Genomic DNA, 16,565 nt, shown 5'->3' with positions numbered 1-16,565 from the left:
GGCTCTTTAGAAGCAGGTGAATAATAAAAAACTGTATTAAGTTTTGGAGAGCTAATTTTCAAACAGCAATGCAAGTTTTTGTGGTTCTGTGCTAAGGTGCCTCATTAAATACATAGGTGCAAATAAACAGTTCCCTTTTAATCCTTCAACAACAATCTGTTGAAAGCCTACTCTGTGCCTGGTGCCATGATGGGCTCTATTAGGTTGTAGGGGAGGGGGAGGGTGTGTTAGGGGTGAGGGTATAGTGGGGTAAGGGCAGGGGAGGACGTAGAAAGAGGTGCAGAGGCGGGTGAGGCGCACTGCCTGCTGCCGGGGAGCTCGGTTTCAGTGGGGGAAGAGCAAATGATTGCCAAAGGGCTTTGGTCCTGGTTTAAAAGAAAGGAAGTAACCACAGATTTGATTGCTCTGCTACTCAGGGTTTGCCTTTCTGGCATGTTGCCAGGTCCTGAAGATGAAATGCCAGGTAGGTGTGTATTTGAGTCCAGTGCTGCAGGGTACATTCAGTTAGTGTAAGTTAAAGAGTAACTTTCAGAACAAATGACATGTAATATTTTTGTCGTCTTTAGGGCTCTGGAACTTCATCCATTCTCCGTTAAACCTCTTCTTCGACGAGCAATGGCCTATGAAACTTTAGAGAAGTATCAGAAAGCTTATGTGGATTACAAAACGGTGTTGCAAATAGACTGCGGAATCCAGATAGCCAGTGACAGTATTAACAGGTAACGTGATCTGAGGGTTAGATGTTTTATGATGGAATGAGATTCTTTTTCTTTCCCTCCTTCAAGAATGGTGTCAAAGCGTACGAGTGTTCTCAGTGACTGACTTTACATGAGTGATTGCTGCCTTTCCCTCCATCCAAACCAAATGGTTCTCTTTCCAACTTAATTTCTAAGTATCCCATAATACATTGAGTTGTCCTCGAATACCTTGAAACTATTTTTTTTTTGCAATTTTAAAAATTAATTTTAGAGAGAGGAAGAGAGAGAGCGAGAGAAAGAGAAACGACCGATGTGAGAGAGAAACATTGATAGGTTGCCTCCCACATGCACCTCGACCGACCTGGGGATTGACCCTGAAACCTGGGTATGTGCCCCAACTGGGAATTGAATCCACCACGTTTTGATGTATGGGATGATGCTCCAACCAACTGATCCACACCAGCCAGGGCCTCTAATACCTTTATATTTGTTTCCTTTATATTTCTCCATTTATTACTATTCAGTGAATATTCTAGTTTTTTTTTTTTTAGTTTTTTAAAAAATTATTAACAGAATTGTATTACAGATGTCTCCCCCATTTCCCCACTCCTTCCCCATCCTCCACTCAGCCCCTGCTGCACCCCTGTTGTCTGTGTCCCTAGGCTATGGCTGTAAGTTCTTTGGTTAATCTCTTCTTGTCCCCGCCCCTCACCTTCCCTCTGAGAGCTGTCAGTCTGTTCCATGCATCCATGCCTCTGAATCTATTTTGTTTGTCAGTGTATTTTGTTCATTAGATTCCACATATAAATGAGGTAATTGATGTTATTTGACTTATAAATGAGGTGATGTGATGTTGTCTGGCTTATTTTGCTTAGCATAATAATCTCCAGGTCCATCCATGTTGTCCAAAGGGTAAAAACTCTTTTATAGCTGAATGGTATTTCATTGTGTAAATGTACCGTAGCTTTTTTTTTGTTTTGTTAATCCTTACCGGAGGATACTTTTTCCATTGATTTTCAGAGAGTGGAAGGGAGGGAAGAAGAAGGTGAAGAGAGAGAAACATTGCTGTGGAAGAGACACATTGATTGGTTGCCTCCTGCACTTGCCCCAACCAGGGCAGGATTCGAACCTGCAACCCAGGTACCTGGAATCGAACCTATAACCCCTTGGTTTGTGGGCCAGTACTCTAACCATTGAGCACACTGGCCTGGCCTGTACCACAGCTTTTTTATCCACTCATACACTGAGGGGCACTTGGGCTTTTTCCAGATCTTAGCTATTGTAAGTAACACTTCTATGAACATAGGAGTGCATGTATTCTTTCTGATTGGTGTTTCTGATTTCTTGGGGTATATTCCTATAAGTGGAATTGCTAGGTCAAAAGGCAGATCTATTTTTAATTTTTTGAGGGAACTGCATTCTGTTTTCCATAGTGGCTGTACCAGTCTGCATTCCCACCAGCAGTGCACAAGAGTTCCCTTTTCTCCACATCCTTACCAGCACTTGTTTGTTGATTTCTTAATGGTAGCCATTCTGGCAGGTGTGAGGTGATATTAATTTGCATTTTTTCTGATGACTGAGCATTTTTTTCATATATCTCTCTTGGCCATCTGAATGTCCTCTTTGGAGAAGTGTCTACTCAGGTCCTTTGCCAAGTTTTTTTATTGGATTGTTTATCTTCTTTTGTTGAGTTCTCTATATATTTTGGAAATTAAACCTTTATTAGATGTATCATTGGCAAATACGTTCTCCCATACAGTGGGTTCCCTTTTCATTTTGATGATGGTTTCTTTTGCTGTGCAAAAGCTTTTCAGTTTGATGTAGTCCCATTTGTTTATTTTTTTTTTTCTTTGTTTCTCCTGCCCTAGGAGACGGGTGAAAATTCTGCTACGTGAGATGTCAGATTTTACTGCCTGTGTTTTCTTCTAGGATTCTTCTGGCTTCGTGACTTACATTTAAGTCTCTTATCCATTTTGAGTTTATTCTTGTGTATGTGTAACTCGGTGGTCTAGTTTCTTTCTTTTGGCATGTGCTTGTCCAGTTTTCCCAACACCACTTATTGAGGAGACTGTCTTTACTCCATTGTATGCTATTGCCTCCATTGTCAAATATTAATTGAACGTAATGGCTCTGGTTGATTTCTGTGCTCTTTGTTCTGTTCCATGGATCTATTATGCCAGACTGTTTCGATTACAATAGGGATTGTGTTGAATCTATAGATTGCTTTGGGTAGTGTGGAATTATGTCTAATACATGAACTCGGTATATGCTTCCACTTGTTTGTATCTTTCTTTATTTCTTTTTTCAATGTCCTATATTTTTCTGAATACAGGTCTTTTACCTCCTTGGTTAGGTTTATTCCTAGACATCTTACTTTTTTTTGTTGCAATGGTAAATGGGATTTTTTTTTTTTTTTTTAGTGTCTCTTTCTGAGAGTTCATTATTGGTGCATAAAGATGCCATCAAGGGCTAGCCCATTGGGCTCAGTGGATGGAGCGTTTGCCTACGGACTGAAGGGTCCATAGGTCAATTCCGGTCAAGGGCATGTACTTGCAGGCTGGATCCCTGGCCCTAGTCAGGGTGCGTGTGGGAGGCAATAGTTGAAGTGTCTCTCACATTGATGTATGAGGAGGCCTTGAGCAAAATTGTAGAAAATGAGAATGGCACATTGGATTAATTCATGTTTTAAATCATGCCTTACCTCCCCACATGGTCCCACTGTACTTTGGAGGAAACTGTTGGAAAGATCTGTGTTCCTGGAGCTTGCACTCTGGTCACGTGGACCCTGACAGCTTCCTGTCTGACTGGGGGAAAGGGATGGATATTGGTTACTGGATCTAGACTGGACCTGGATCAGACCTTGGGCATTCACAGCCTCCTCCTTCCCCTCGAGCTTGTACCATCAGGAGTGTCCCCTGGGAGCTCTCCAAGCTGCTTGCTCTGCTGCAGAGCCACCTCACTGCATGTCAGCTGCTGCCTCCTCCTACGTTCCTGACATCCTTTTTCTTTTTCTTTCTTTTTTTTTCTGGTTAACTCCATCTCATCCTTTAGGAGCGGATTGCTTCCTGGAGGAAATGGCTTTCCCTGACCTACTCATCTCTCTCCCCACACCATACATGCACTTCAGGCTTCCTGCCTCCTGCCCCCAGAACACCGTGCCTCTTATCACCCAGCTGCCAGATTGTGTGCAAATGCTCTGTCCCTCTCTTCTTGTAAAATATACTTTCTCTCATCCTTCTAGGAGTTCCTTGAGGTCAGGACTTGGGTTTTATCCATCTTTGTAGTTTCAGGAACTTGCACAGCAGATATCCTCAGGGAAAAGGTGTTGAGTGAATGCGTTCTCCAGCAGAGAGGGCATAGCTCACTCCGGTGCTGGGTGGGGCTCTCCCTGGGAGTCCCCAAAATCGTCAGGGGCAGTAGGAACTTCTCCCAGAGCCAGCGGTTCCTGTGGAACAAAGCAGGAGGACACCTGCAGTCTCTGACAGAGAGGAGGGCCCTGCCGAAGAGCTGTCTTCGGAGTCGCACTTCATGGTGGTAGGCTGAACGCTCTGAAGGGGGAGAGATGTCTGAGAGACCGAGTACTCCCATTTCTGAGCCTTCCGCATTATGTTTTCTAAAACAATTGAAGTGTAAGTCACATAACATAAAATTAACTATTTTAAAGTATGTAATTTAGTGACTTTTCTAGCATATTCACAGTGTTGTGCTATCTCTATCTAGTTTCAAGCATTTCATCACTCCAGAAGGAAACTCCTCATTCTCATTCTCATTCCTCATTCTCCCTCCTCACATCCCCTGACAAACACTGATTTCCTTCCTGGCTCCGTGGATAATTCATGTAAATGGAATCGTAGGATATGAACCCTTCGTGTTTGGCTTCTTTCAAACATTAGGGAATGTTTTTAAGGTTCATCCATGGTGTAGCGTATATCTGTGCTTCCTTTTTATGGCTGAGTAATATTCCGTTGCATAGATGTATTACATTTGTCTATCCATTCATCCATCAATGTACATTTGGGGTGTTTCCACCTTTTCGCTATTGTGAAAAGTGCTGCCATGAATATTGAAGTACAAGTTTCTGTTTGCATACTTGTTTTTAGTTCCTTTTGTTGTATACCTAAGAGTCGAATTGCTGGGTGATCTGGTAATTCTGTTTAATTTTTTGAGGATTGCATTATACTTTTTATATGTGTGCAAGAAGGTTCTTTTGTACAAACTAACTTTTAAGACTCATTTTTTTTTTTAATTGAGTGGTTCTTGCTGGTATATTTATATATAAAATGAGGAGGCTTTGTCTGGTATTGCCATATATGCTTTTCTGTAAAATAGCCAGTTTAAAATTTTCACCATTCTTTTTCATGAACCCCATATTGATGCTTGCGTTTCCATCCAAGCAACAGCAGTTTTTTATTTACTGAAACATTTGTGCATATTTTGTTTCTGTCTCCCATTAATCACACTCCTCTCTTCCTCTCCAGGAATCTTATATGTAAAATTCCCTGCATATACTTATTTACTCCCTGGCAACACATCATCTCTTTCCCGCTGCTTCTTCCTTCCTCCCTGCTGGTAATACAAGTTTTGCTTGAAAATTCTTATTTTCTAAAGCTTCTTTTTTCTTTGGCAGTTGTGGGTGGTTATCGTTATACGTTATTTTTCAAATTTATTTTTTACACCAAAATATATGATATTTGGTGATCATAACCAAAGAGCAAATAATGAAGTTTCAGTTTAAAAAACTGGGAAATTATGTGTATGCTATTTGTCTCTAGAAATATAAAAATTTTTCACTTAAAAAGTACTACCGAGTTAACTAACTTGAATGCAGTCTACTAATTACCAGCCAACCTTCAGTCTTGAGGAGCACCCTTTTAAAACCAGATTCATTCCAAAGACATAATTCTGTTTTGTTTTTAAATAAAAGTGTGATATTTTCTATGTTAAAAATGATGAAAGTGATAATCGGGGATGTTAATCTGAATTTTATGATGGCTATTAGGAAATGTCATTAATACAAGGACCTTTATAGACTCCAGTATCCTATTCTTTATTATTTATGCATATGAAAACAAAAAAAAAGTGAGTTATTTTAGAGATGAAAGCAATATAAGGTAAGAGCATTTTAACTGCAGGTAAATATTTTAAGAAAAAGCAATATTCCACATGACGGTTTTAGCCCAGGTGTTATTTATTTATTTATTTTTTATTGATTAGTTTGAGAGAGAGAGAGGAAGGGAGAGGGATAGACAGACAGAAACATCAGTGAGAGAGAGACAAGGATCAGCTGTTGCCTCCTGCACATCCCCTACTGAGTTCACAGCCCAGGCCTGTGCCCTGAATGGGAACTGGACCAGGCTCCCCTTTGTTCATAGGTTGACACCCACACCAGCCGGGCCGTTGGTTGATTCTTGTATGTGCCCTGACTAGGGATCGAACCCGTAATCTTGGAATGACTCTCTGAGTATCCCACCGGGGCAGCCCAGTCTGGGCATAGAAGTTCCCTAGTGCTTCTGAGCATTCTCAGGAATAATACATTATCCATTTAGTAGTCATATTACTTGTTATGTGGGACATTTCTTCTAGGCCTCCTCAATTTTGTTTTTATATTTTACCTTTTTAAAAATTAAAATGTTATTGCATGTATATTTTTAAACAAATTACAGATGTCTTAATTTTTATCTTTTGATACAAAAAGAAGCTAACGTTACATAATTTTGGGGCCCTAGCCTGGTTTGGCTTAGTGTATATAGAGCATCTGCCTGAGGACTGAAGGGTCCCGGGTTGGATTACGGTCAAGGTTACGTAACTTGGTTGCAGGCTCCTCCTCGGCCGGGCCCTGGTTAGGGCTCATGCAGGAGGCAACCAATTTATTTATTTCTCTCACATCGATATTTCTATCTGTCTTTTCCTCTCTCTTCCACTTCCTGTAAAAATCAATGGAAAATATCCTCAGGTGAGGATTTAAAAGAAAGTAAAATAAAGTTACATAGTTTTTGGCAACTTTTAAAAGTCCTTTTGAAGAGTTTATGTGGACAGGGAAATATACAAATGCATAGCATTTGTAAATCTTACCTGTTCCTTTGTTTTGTTTTTGTTAATCCTCACCCTAGGATATTTTTTCCATTGCTTTTCAGAAAGAGTGGAGGGGAGGGAGAGAGGAGAGGAGAGAGAGAAACACCGATTTGAGAGAGGCACGTTGACTGGTTGCCTCCCGCATGCGCCCTAACCTGGGGCGGGGAGTGAACCCACAACACAGGTATGTGCTCTTGACCGGGAATGGAACCCATGACTCCTTGGTGCATGGGTCGATACTCCAACCACTGAGCAACACTGGCCAGGGTGTAAATCTTAACTCTTGATATGACCTTTGGTAATATAAAAAGCAAATTGCATGATCAATAGCGAAAACTCATGTTCTTTTTAGAATAACAAGAATTTTAATGGATCTGGATGGACCACGCTGGCGGGAGAAGCTGTCGCCCATACCTTCTGTGCCCACTTCCGCGCAGTTGCGAGCCTGGCGGCCTACGGCAGAGACGCCCCCAGACCAAGTGGGAGATTCCTGCAGCCATCACCAACCGGGCAGCACAGGTAGGGGAAGTCTGTACTCATTTCTTTCAAGGGTTGAGCCCTGTACATTTCACAGTAGAGCAGTAGAATAAGAGTATAAAAGTAGGCGTCAGACCTGGGATTAAGGCCCTGTATACCCTCTTTCTAACTACAGAGTCTTAAGAACTTGCTTCACACCTCCCGGGTCCTAATGCATATGATAGGGATTAACATGAGCAACTGCCTCATGGAGTTGCTCCTAGGAATAAATGGAGCTATGCATGTAAAATGCTTAGCACATGCTGACTGTGAGATCACAGTAGCCTCAATAAAGATAGCATTATATTAACAGTAAGAAAGAAAAGAGTTAAGTCGCCGGTATTTCTCTGTGACACCATTAAGACTGATGTGTTTGAAATATAAAGCACCCTACTGCATAAGTAGGCAGCAGATACTTCTGCCTTATGTCACAGTTGTGAACGTGTCTGCATTGCCGTAGTACCTACCTCATTGCTTTGTGCCGTGGTTAGTAAATGGGACTGCCCTCTTGCTTTCTGCTTTAAAGCTGGTTGAGGCCTCATTTCTCCTGCCTGCTGAGGAACTCTTGTGTGTTCCCTGGATGAGCTTCATCTTGCAGAAACCCCGAAGTTCCAGAGCCGTGGTGTCCCAGTGGCTAGTGTTAGACCTTCATCTCTCATTGCCTCGGAAGAAGATGCAGGGACCGTCTGCCAAGGCTTTTAGATGATGTAGCAGTCCCCGGGACATCACAGAGATCTCTGCTTCTCTAGAGTCCGTCATTAATGGGGCCTGGCTCAGAGCGTTTGCTCAGTGAAGGGTGGCTATAATGTACAAAGTACATCTACTAACCATACTGTAGATATGTCATAGCAAATCATAAGGACACGTATAGTTAGCTCTTTCTGTTCCTGGTGTCCTGATTACTAGTGAGAATGGATACCAAGGGCTTACAAACCTTGTTGGAAGAAAAGCTGGAGGAAAGGTTTTTAATTTTTAGCAAATTGAGGGGGGAAAATACTGTGTTATTTTGTTTTAGAGCTTATATATACCAGCATTCATTCAATGGGGAGTGTCATTTGACCCCTTGGAAACTTGAAACATTAGAAATATTCTGTTATTTGAAATAAGAAAATGAAAAATTAAGATTTTATGCCATTTGTACAGAGGGACAAATAAGGTTATCATTTACATTCAAGTGAATGCTGTAAATTCAATACATCTATCAAGATTTTTAGATCACAGAATTTAAAGGTATATTTTAGAGTTTAGGTTAAGGATTTTTATTTATTTACCAGTATATAAAGTTATTCATAGGGTAAAGTTACTACATAGATTTAAAACTTAAAATTTTAACAGTTTATGTGTGTTAGAAAACTTTGGTTGTAAGTAACAGAAAATCATAAGGAATGGTTTTGGCTCAAGTAACTAAAAGGGCCCAGGTGGGCTCTAAAATCATGCACAGCTCATCAGGGTTCAGGCTCTGGCCGGAAACAATGGAACCACAGCAGTTTTAGGCTTCATGTCTGTACATATCAATGTCCAAAGGGAGAGAAACACCTTTGCTTTTGGTGGCATTAATTTAAGAATGAGGTAATACGTTGCCCCAAAGTCATAGCTTTTTTATGCTGTTGTTCTATTGGCTCGAATTCTGTTGCTACCTTTTTTTTTTTTTTTTTAAAAAAAAATGTTTTTATTGATCTTTAGAGAGAGAGGAAGTGAGAGGGATAGAGAGATAGAAACATCCATGGGATAGAAACATCATCATTAGGCTGCCTCCTGCACGCCCCCTACTGGGGATAGACCCCACAACCTGGAGATGTGCCCTGACCAGGAATTGAACCAGCAACCTCTTGGTTCAACCGCTGAGTCACACCAGCCGGGCACTGTTGCTACTTATTCTAATGGGTCATGTGCTCATTCCTGAGCTGGTCTCTGATGAAGAAATGCTATGCGCTGGTTGGCTTAGGCCTAAAGTCCTGATCCCTAGGGTCAGCTTCTCCTGAACACATGGGCCGAACAGAAGGGGGTAGCTACGAGGGACCCTCAGGGGGACGGGGGTGGGGGGTGGGAGTGGGGGGGGGGGAATGGATCCTGCGCAGGCAATCAGCCGTGATCACTGCAAGACAGTAGCTAATGATAATAGTTGGGACACTGATCGCAGATAACAAAACCCAACTCTTAATAGCTTGAAGCAAAAAAAAAAAAAAAAGAAAGAAACAAACCCCACAAAACAGGTTGTTTTGGGCTCTTATAGTGGAGAAGTCCACAGGTGGGGAGCTGCAGGGAAGGCTGGCTTTAGGCCGCATTCTCCTTCAGCTCTCTATCTTGGCCTTTCTCTTGCTCTGTTGGCTCCATTCTCAGACTCTTCCTTTGTCTCACAGGATGGCAACATCGCTCCTCCTTTCACCCTCATTCCCCGGGAAAGAGCAAGAATTACCTTATCAGATGCTGCCACAAAATTCATAGTGCAGCTCATTGACTCTCATGGGCCCAGGCCTGACCAAAGATTACCCCAAAAGGTAGGGGAAGGGTAGGGGTTGCTTTAAGCCACAGGAGTGAAGACTGGAGGAGGTGTGACTCTCCCAAGAACTTTAGGGTACTGGACAAATGTCTACTTCATGCTTCAGTGGGTTTGTTTGTCCATTTTTCACGAAATAGTGATTTAATGAAACGCTAGATTTTTATTTTTATTTTGGAAAGCACATTGGTTAAAGCTGGGCTCAGCGAAAGAAGAAAGGGCTGAGGATAGTGGAAGCCACAGGAGAGCCTAGGCGGGGCTGCCTTAGCTCCCAGGGAAGCCAGAGGAAAGGGCAACACTAGGTATTCCTGTCTCTAGCAGGGAAAAGGGATGCCAGTGTGGATAAAGGTGATAAAATTACGTGTATCTTACATGTTTTCTAATTTGAAAAAAGTGTCATAATGGTATAATCACTTCCACTTACAGCCAGTTTATCTTTCTAATTTGTATGCAGTTTTGTTCCATTTGGACTCTCGCTCCGCACGGTATGGGGCAAGTTGATTTGCAGTAGATTTCCTTACAGCTGCACTTGAGATTTTGTAGAGGTGCTTCGATAAACATTTCCTCTGTTTTTATTTTTTGGGTTCCATAGATGAAAAAATGTTTCAAACCCTTAAAGAAGAAGGAAATCAATACGTCAAGGACAAAAACTATAAAGACGCACTTAGTAAATACAGTGAATGCTTACAGATTAACGATAAGGAATGCGCCATTTATACAAACAGGCAAGTTCTGTGTAACTTTACATATTTCCTATGTTAATATTTTAATTGTGAAAGTTTTTCCCATGGATCTGATAATTTATGTAGCAAATTGTCCAAGAGGTGTGTGTGTGGGGGGCGGGGGGGCGTAGGAGTTCCGGAGAGATTGCAGACATGCGGTGTGGTGGGCTGGGAGGTCCGGTGTGGCCTGTGTTACGCACAGGCTGGCGTTCCTGCGTGGACGGGTGCTCTGACCCTTCCGGGCGGTGGCCTCGCTGCAGCTACAGGCCTGAGTGTTGTCCTCCTTGGTGGGAGTAGGACAACACTCGAATTAGTGTCATAAGTGCCCTTCTTCTCTTGAAGTGTTAAAGCAGTGGTTCTCAACCTGTGGGTCGCGACCCCTTTGGGGGTCGAACGACCCTTTCACAGGGATCGCCTAAAACCATCGGAAAACACATATATAATTGCATATTGTTTTTGTGATTAATTACTATGCTTTAATTATGTTCAATTTGGAACAATGAAAATACATCCTGCATATCAGATAGTTAGTTACATGACGATTCATAACAGTAGCAAAATTACAGTGATGAAGTAGCAACGAAAATAATTTTATGGTTGGGGGTCACCACAACATGAGGAACTGTATTAAAGGGTCTCGGCATTAGGAAGACTGAGAACCGCTGTGTTAAAGGAAGGGGTCAGCCTCTGTAGTGTGCAGCAGGAATGGGCAGATTGTTCTAGAATGCTGCTCAGGTGCCGTCTTCACCACATTGTGGTATAAGATAGTTACCTAGACGATGGTGATTTGGGGAATTTTAGGGAGTAAGTGGAATCTGGGGTGACAAGGAAAAATAAGGCATAGTTCCTAAAGAAGAGGGACTCTTAGCGTGAGCTTTCTAGCTATTTCAGATTAATTCTTTTAACTGAACTCCTCACGGCTTTGTTTTGTATCTTTTCCTCTATTGGTAACCTTTTTGCCAAAAATTTGTCACTGACTGCACCAGGTGTTTTTCTACCCTTCTGCTCAGTGTTAGGGCTGCTCAGTGTCCCGGGACAGCCCTCTCTCCCTTTGGCGGCAGTGCCAACGGCTCAGTTGCCTGCCTCTCCTCTTCTCCCTCGGGCATTCTTGGGGTTCTAAAGGTGTAGACCCCTTTTTCATCCTCTATGCTCTCTGGCCATTTCATTCTCTCTGCAGTCCATTTAACCACCTTCTGATTATGGCCTCTAACTCTGTCCCTGAGTTTCGGACCTGAGCGCTCCCTCCCCTTCTGCGCTCCTGATGGGCTATCCTCCCTGACTAATGCCTCCCTTTTTGACCGGCCTGTTTCTGCCTTTTGTCTGCAACACCCTTCACGTGTGCCTGCAGTCTTGTTCCCTCCTTTCTCCTCCCCCAAGTGGCAGCCAGAGGGCTCTTTCTAAACATGGGGAACACGTCAGCCCCTATTTAAAAACCCATTAAGTTCGGGATAAAGCTCAACTTCCCTGGCACAATTTGCAAGGCCCCTTGTGATCTGGCCTGCCCGCCCTCCCAGTCTCATCCCTACACTACGGCCATCTGGCACTTTTCTTACCCCGTTAGGAACATGGGATATGATCCAGATACTGCCCTATGCGGAGTGGCTCAGTTAGTTGAGTATCATCCCATGCACCAAAGGGCCACTGGTTCAAATCCTGGTCAGGGCACATATCCAGGTGTCGGGTTCGATCCCAGGTCTGTTTGCATATGGGAGGCAATCAATCAATGTTTCTCTTTCACCTCAATGTTTCTCTCTCTTCCTCTCCCTCTACTCTCTAAAAAAAAATAAATAAAAAAAAATAAAAATGCACATGTTAGCCCTTGACCTACACTCTCCTCTCCCTACATCTTAACTCTCACCCCAGTGCCTTTGCTTTGGATAATTGTCACTTCAGACTCCGGGCTTCAGTTTAAGTGTCTCTTCTTCTGGGAAGTCTCTTCTGGCTGCTCTTGCCCTCTCCTTGGCGCCCCCAGATCTGATGAGACTCTCAGCTGTGTCCTCCCAGAGCACCCTTTACAGATTTTATTGTGTTTGTTTTTATTTTTAAAAATATGTTTTTATTGATTTGAGAGAGAAAGAGAGAGAGAGAGGGAGAGGAAGGGAGAGGGAAAGAGAAACATCAATGAGAGAGAATTACTGATGGGCTGCCTCCTGCACACCCCCTACCAGGGTTGGAGCCTGCAACCCAGGCATGTGCCCTGGCCAGGAATCAAACCGGCAACCTCCTAGTGCATGGGATTCTCAACCAATGGAGCCACACCAGCCGGGCATGTTTGCTTGTATTATTTATTTATTTATTTTAAAATATATTTTATTGATTTTTTACAGAGAGGAAGGGAGAGAGAGAGAGAGAGAGTTAGAAACATCGATGAGAGAGAAACATCGATCAGCTGCCTCTTACACACTCCCTACTGGGGATGTGCCTGCAATCACAGTACATGCCCTTGACCGGAATCGAACCTGGGACCCTTCAGTCCGCAGGCTGACGCTCTATCCACTGAGCTAAACCAGTTAGAGCTGTTTGCTTGTTTTAATTGTCTCTTCCTTGAGGGCCGGGGCTGTATTTTGTTTGCAGTTATATTCACAGTGTCATAATTACATGTGTTGCAAGAAAATGCCATGATTGTACTTCAGTGTTAGGTTTTAATTGAGAAACAGCTGTGGTATATAGATACATACCCAATAAGCTATTTTCTGATTTTTCTTAGCAGTCAAATGTATAGGCATATTGTCTTTTCCTTTCATAATACTGAGTTCCCTTGTTACACCAGAGCTCTCTGCTACTTGAAGCTGTGCCAGTTTGAAGAGGCAAAGCAGGACTGTGATCAGGCGCTTCGGATAGATGACGGGAACGTGAAAGCATGCTACAGACGAGCTCTTGCTCATAAAGGACTCAAGGTGAGGACCTCTTCATTTCAATACATAAAGTTCAGCTCCGAACAAATCAGGTGGTTTTCACGAACATCAGTCTCGGGATCTAGGAACGGGAGTGAGATTATCCTGGGATTTAATCCTGGTTCTATACTAACCAGCCCTGAAACCTTGGACTAGGCCTCAGCTTTCTCCTGATTATAATGTGGAGCTAGATAATCTCTAAGGCTCCTTCCAGCTCAAAAATGATGATTTCTTTCCTGATTTTCTAAGGAGTGTTGTTAGTTATGAAAAGTCTACTTAAAGGACAGGAATTTTTTTTTTTTACTGACTTACTCCAGGCCACCAGCAATGCCATTGGATTTCTCCAGCAAAGGACTGGGGTTGTCCGGGGTGGGAGGAAGGCATCAGAAGGGAAGATGGTAGAGACATATCAGAAATTGGGAAGCTCATGTTGATTTGGGTCTTAACTGACTGGCGGTCAGTATGGGACTAGCGAGTGGCATTCTTTAAGAGCATCACACTTTCAAAGAAAGTATTGTATAATTATGCTTTGGGGTTTATTTTTGTTTTGGTCTTTAAATATTTTTGTTGTTGTTGATTTGAGAAAGAGAGAGAGAAACACTGACTGTGCTTTTCCACTCATTTATGCTTTCATGGGTTGCTTCCTGCATGTGTCTCGATGCGGGATTGAACCTGCAACCGTGGTGTACTGGGATGATGGTCTAACCAGCTGAGTTACCGGCCAGGGCTGCTTTTGTTTATGCTGGTTCTTCTGCATGGAAAACGTGAATGAATGTTCATGCATCACAAGGGAAAATCATACAGAACAAAATGACATTTTCTGAAATGGCATTTTTTTTTTAATATTAACCCTGGCCTATTATGCTTTCTGCTGGTCATCTTTTTATTTATTTTATTTATTTATTAATTTATTTTTAATCCTCACCTGAGGTTATTTTTCCATTGATTTTTAGAGAGAGTGGAAGAGAGAGGGAAAGACGGAGAGAAAATACCGATGTGAGAGAAACACATCGATTGGTTACCTCCTGCATGAGCCTTGACCAGGGCCCGAGCTGGAGAGGAGCCTGCAACTGAGATATGTGCCCCTGACCGAATCGAACCCGGGACCTTTCATTCTGCAGGCTGGCACTCTATCCACTGAGCTAAACCGGCTAGGGCTGAAATGGCATTTTTAATAGTCATGTTGATTAAGGTATAATCCAGTGAAATTCACACATTGTAAATGTGCAGATCTTGGATTTCTTTCTCAGCAATTTTTTAAAAAATTGACAGTAGTTTCATGTGCACAACATAATTGTATGTATATATAGCAAAATGATCACCATACTATTCATCACCACAGTTATAAACTTTTTTCTTGTGATAAGAACTTTTAAGATCTATTCTCTTAGCACTGTCAGATATATACCACAGTGTTATTAACTACATTCACTATGCTGTACATTACACCCTCATGAATTATTTATTTTATAATTCGAAGTTTGTACCGTTTGACCACCTTCACCCATAGTGCTTATTCTCCACCCCTCACCTCACCTCTGGCGACCGCCAATCTGTTCTGTGTATGAGTTTGGGTTTTGTTGTTGTTTGTTTAGATTCCACATAGTAGTGAGGTCATCTGGTAATTGTCTTTCTCTGTGTGACTTATTTCACTTGGCATAATGCCCTCAAGGTCCATGTTGTTGCAGATGTCAGGATTGCCTTCTTTTTAATGGCTGAATAATATTCCAGTGTGCATAGACACACCACATTTTCTTTATCCCTTCTTCCCTCGATGGGCACTTAGGTTGTGTCCAGTTGTTGGCTCTCGTAAATAACGCTGCCGTGAACATGGCGGTGGGATATCTTTTTGAATTAGTGATTCTGTTTCCTTTGGATATAGACCCACAAGTAGTATTTTTAATTTTGAGGAAACTTCGTATTGCACCAGGTCACATTCCATCAACAGTGCCCAAGGGCTCCGTTTTTTCCACATCCTTGTCAACACTTGTTATTTTTGTCTTTTTTATAATGGCCATTGTAACAAGCATGAGATGATATCATTGTGGTTTTGGTTTGCATTTCCCTGATGATTAGTGATGTTGAGCATCTTTTTTCTTTTCTTTTCTTTTTTTTGTTAATCCTCACTTGAAGATATTTTTCCATTGATTTTTAGAGAGAGTGGAAAGGAAGGGGAGAGACAGAGAGAGAAACATTGATGTGAGAGAGACACATCGATTGCTTGCCTCCTGCAAATGCCCCCGACCAGGACTGGGGATCGAGGTACATGCCCTTGACCAGAATTGAACCCAGGACCCTTCATTCTGAGGGCCGACACTCTATCCACTGAGCCAAAAGGGCTAGAGCGAGCATCTTTTCATGTACCTCTTGATCATCTGTATGTCTTTGGGAAAGTTGTCCAAGCAAGTTCCTCTGCCCATTTTTTAATCGGATTGTTTGTTATTTTGCTATTGAGTTGTATGAGTTTTTTATACTAGTACATTTTGGATATTAATCCCTTATCAGATGTATGATTTGCAAATATTTTCTCCCACTCAGTAGGTTGTCTTTTTTATTAATGGTTTTCTTTGCTGTGCAGAAGCTTTTGAGTTTAATGTAGTTCCACTTGTTTATTTTTGCTTTTCTTGCCTTTGGTTCTAGTGTCAGATCCAAAAAATCATCACCAAGACCAAAGTCAAGAAGCTTACTGCCTATGTGTTGTTCTGGTGTTATGGTCCCAAGTCTTACATTCAAGTCTTTAATTGACTTTTAGCTATGGTGTAAGAAAGTTTCATTTTTTTGCATGTGGTGTCTAGTTTTCCCAGCACCATTTATTGAAGAGACTTTCCTTTCACCAAAGATAATTCTTGGCTTCTTTGTTATAAGTTAACTGGCCATAAATGTAATAGGTTTATTTCTAGTTCTAGGCTCTGTTCTTTTTCATTAATCTATATCTGTGTATTTATGCTAGTACTGTACTGGTTTGATTGCTGTAGCTCTGTAATATAGTGTGAAATCAGGAATTGTGATGCCTCCAGCTTTGCCCTGCTTTTTCAAGATTGCTTTGGCTATTTGAGATGTTCTGTGGGTCCATACAAATTTTAGAATATCTTTCTATCAGGATCTTAAAGTTTTCGGAATACAGGGCTTTCATCTCCTTCATTAAATTCATTCCTAGGTATTTTAT

The 16,565-nt window shown here is 42.0% G+C and overlaps 1 protein-coding gene across 1 annotated transcript in view; it reads left to right on the top strand.

Moving 5' to 3' along the window:
- The window catches only part of SPAG1 (sperm associated antigen 1), a 52,448-nt gene that overhangs the window by 27,754 nt on the left and 8,129 nt on the right, over window positions 1-16,565 (top strand). The window contains exons 13-16 of the mRNA XM_070391858.1: window positions 567-719; window positions 7,123-7,289; window positions 10,376-10,508; window positions 13,276-13,402. Coding sequence (XP_070247959.1) covers window positions 567-719; window positions 7,123-7,289; window positions 10,376-10,508; window positions 13,276-13,402 — 580 coding nt within the window. The remainder of the gene's footprint in view (window positions 1-566; window positions 720-7,122; window positions 7,290-10,375; window positions 10,509-13,275; window positions 13,403-16,565) is intronic.

Source organism: Myotis yumanensis, unplaced genomic scaffold (assembly GCF_028538775.1).
Source record: "Myotis yumanensis isolate MYYU_CA2020_CCGP unplaced genomic scaffold, mMyoYum1.0.hap1 SCAF_15, whole genome shotgun sequence".
NCBI lineage: Eukaryota > Metazoa > Chordata > Mammalia > Chiroptera > Vespertilionidae > Myotis > Myotis yumanensis.
The sequence above is the reverse complement of the archived record's forward strand: the minus strand, read 5'-3'. Positions and strand labels throughout refer to the sequence as shown.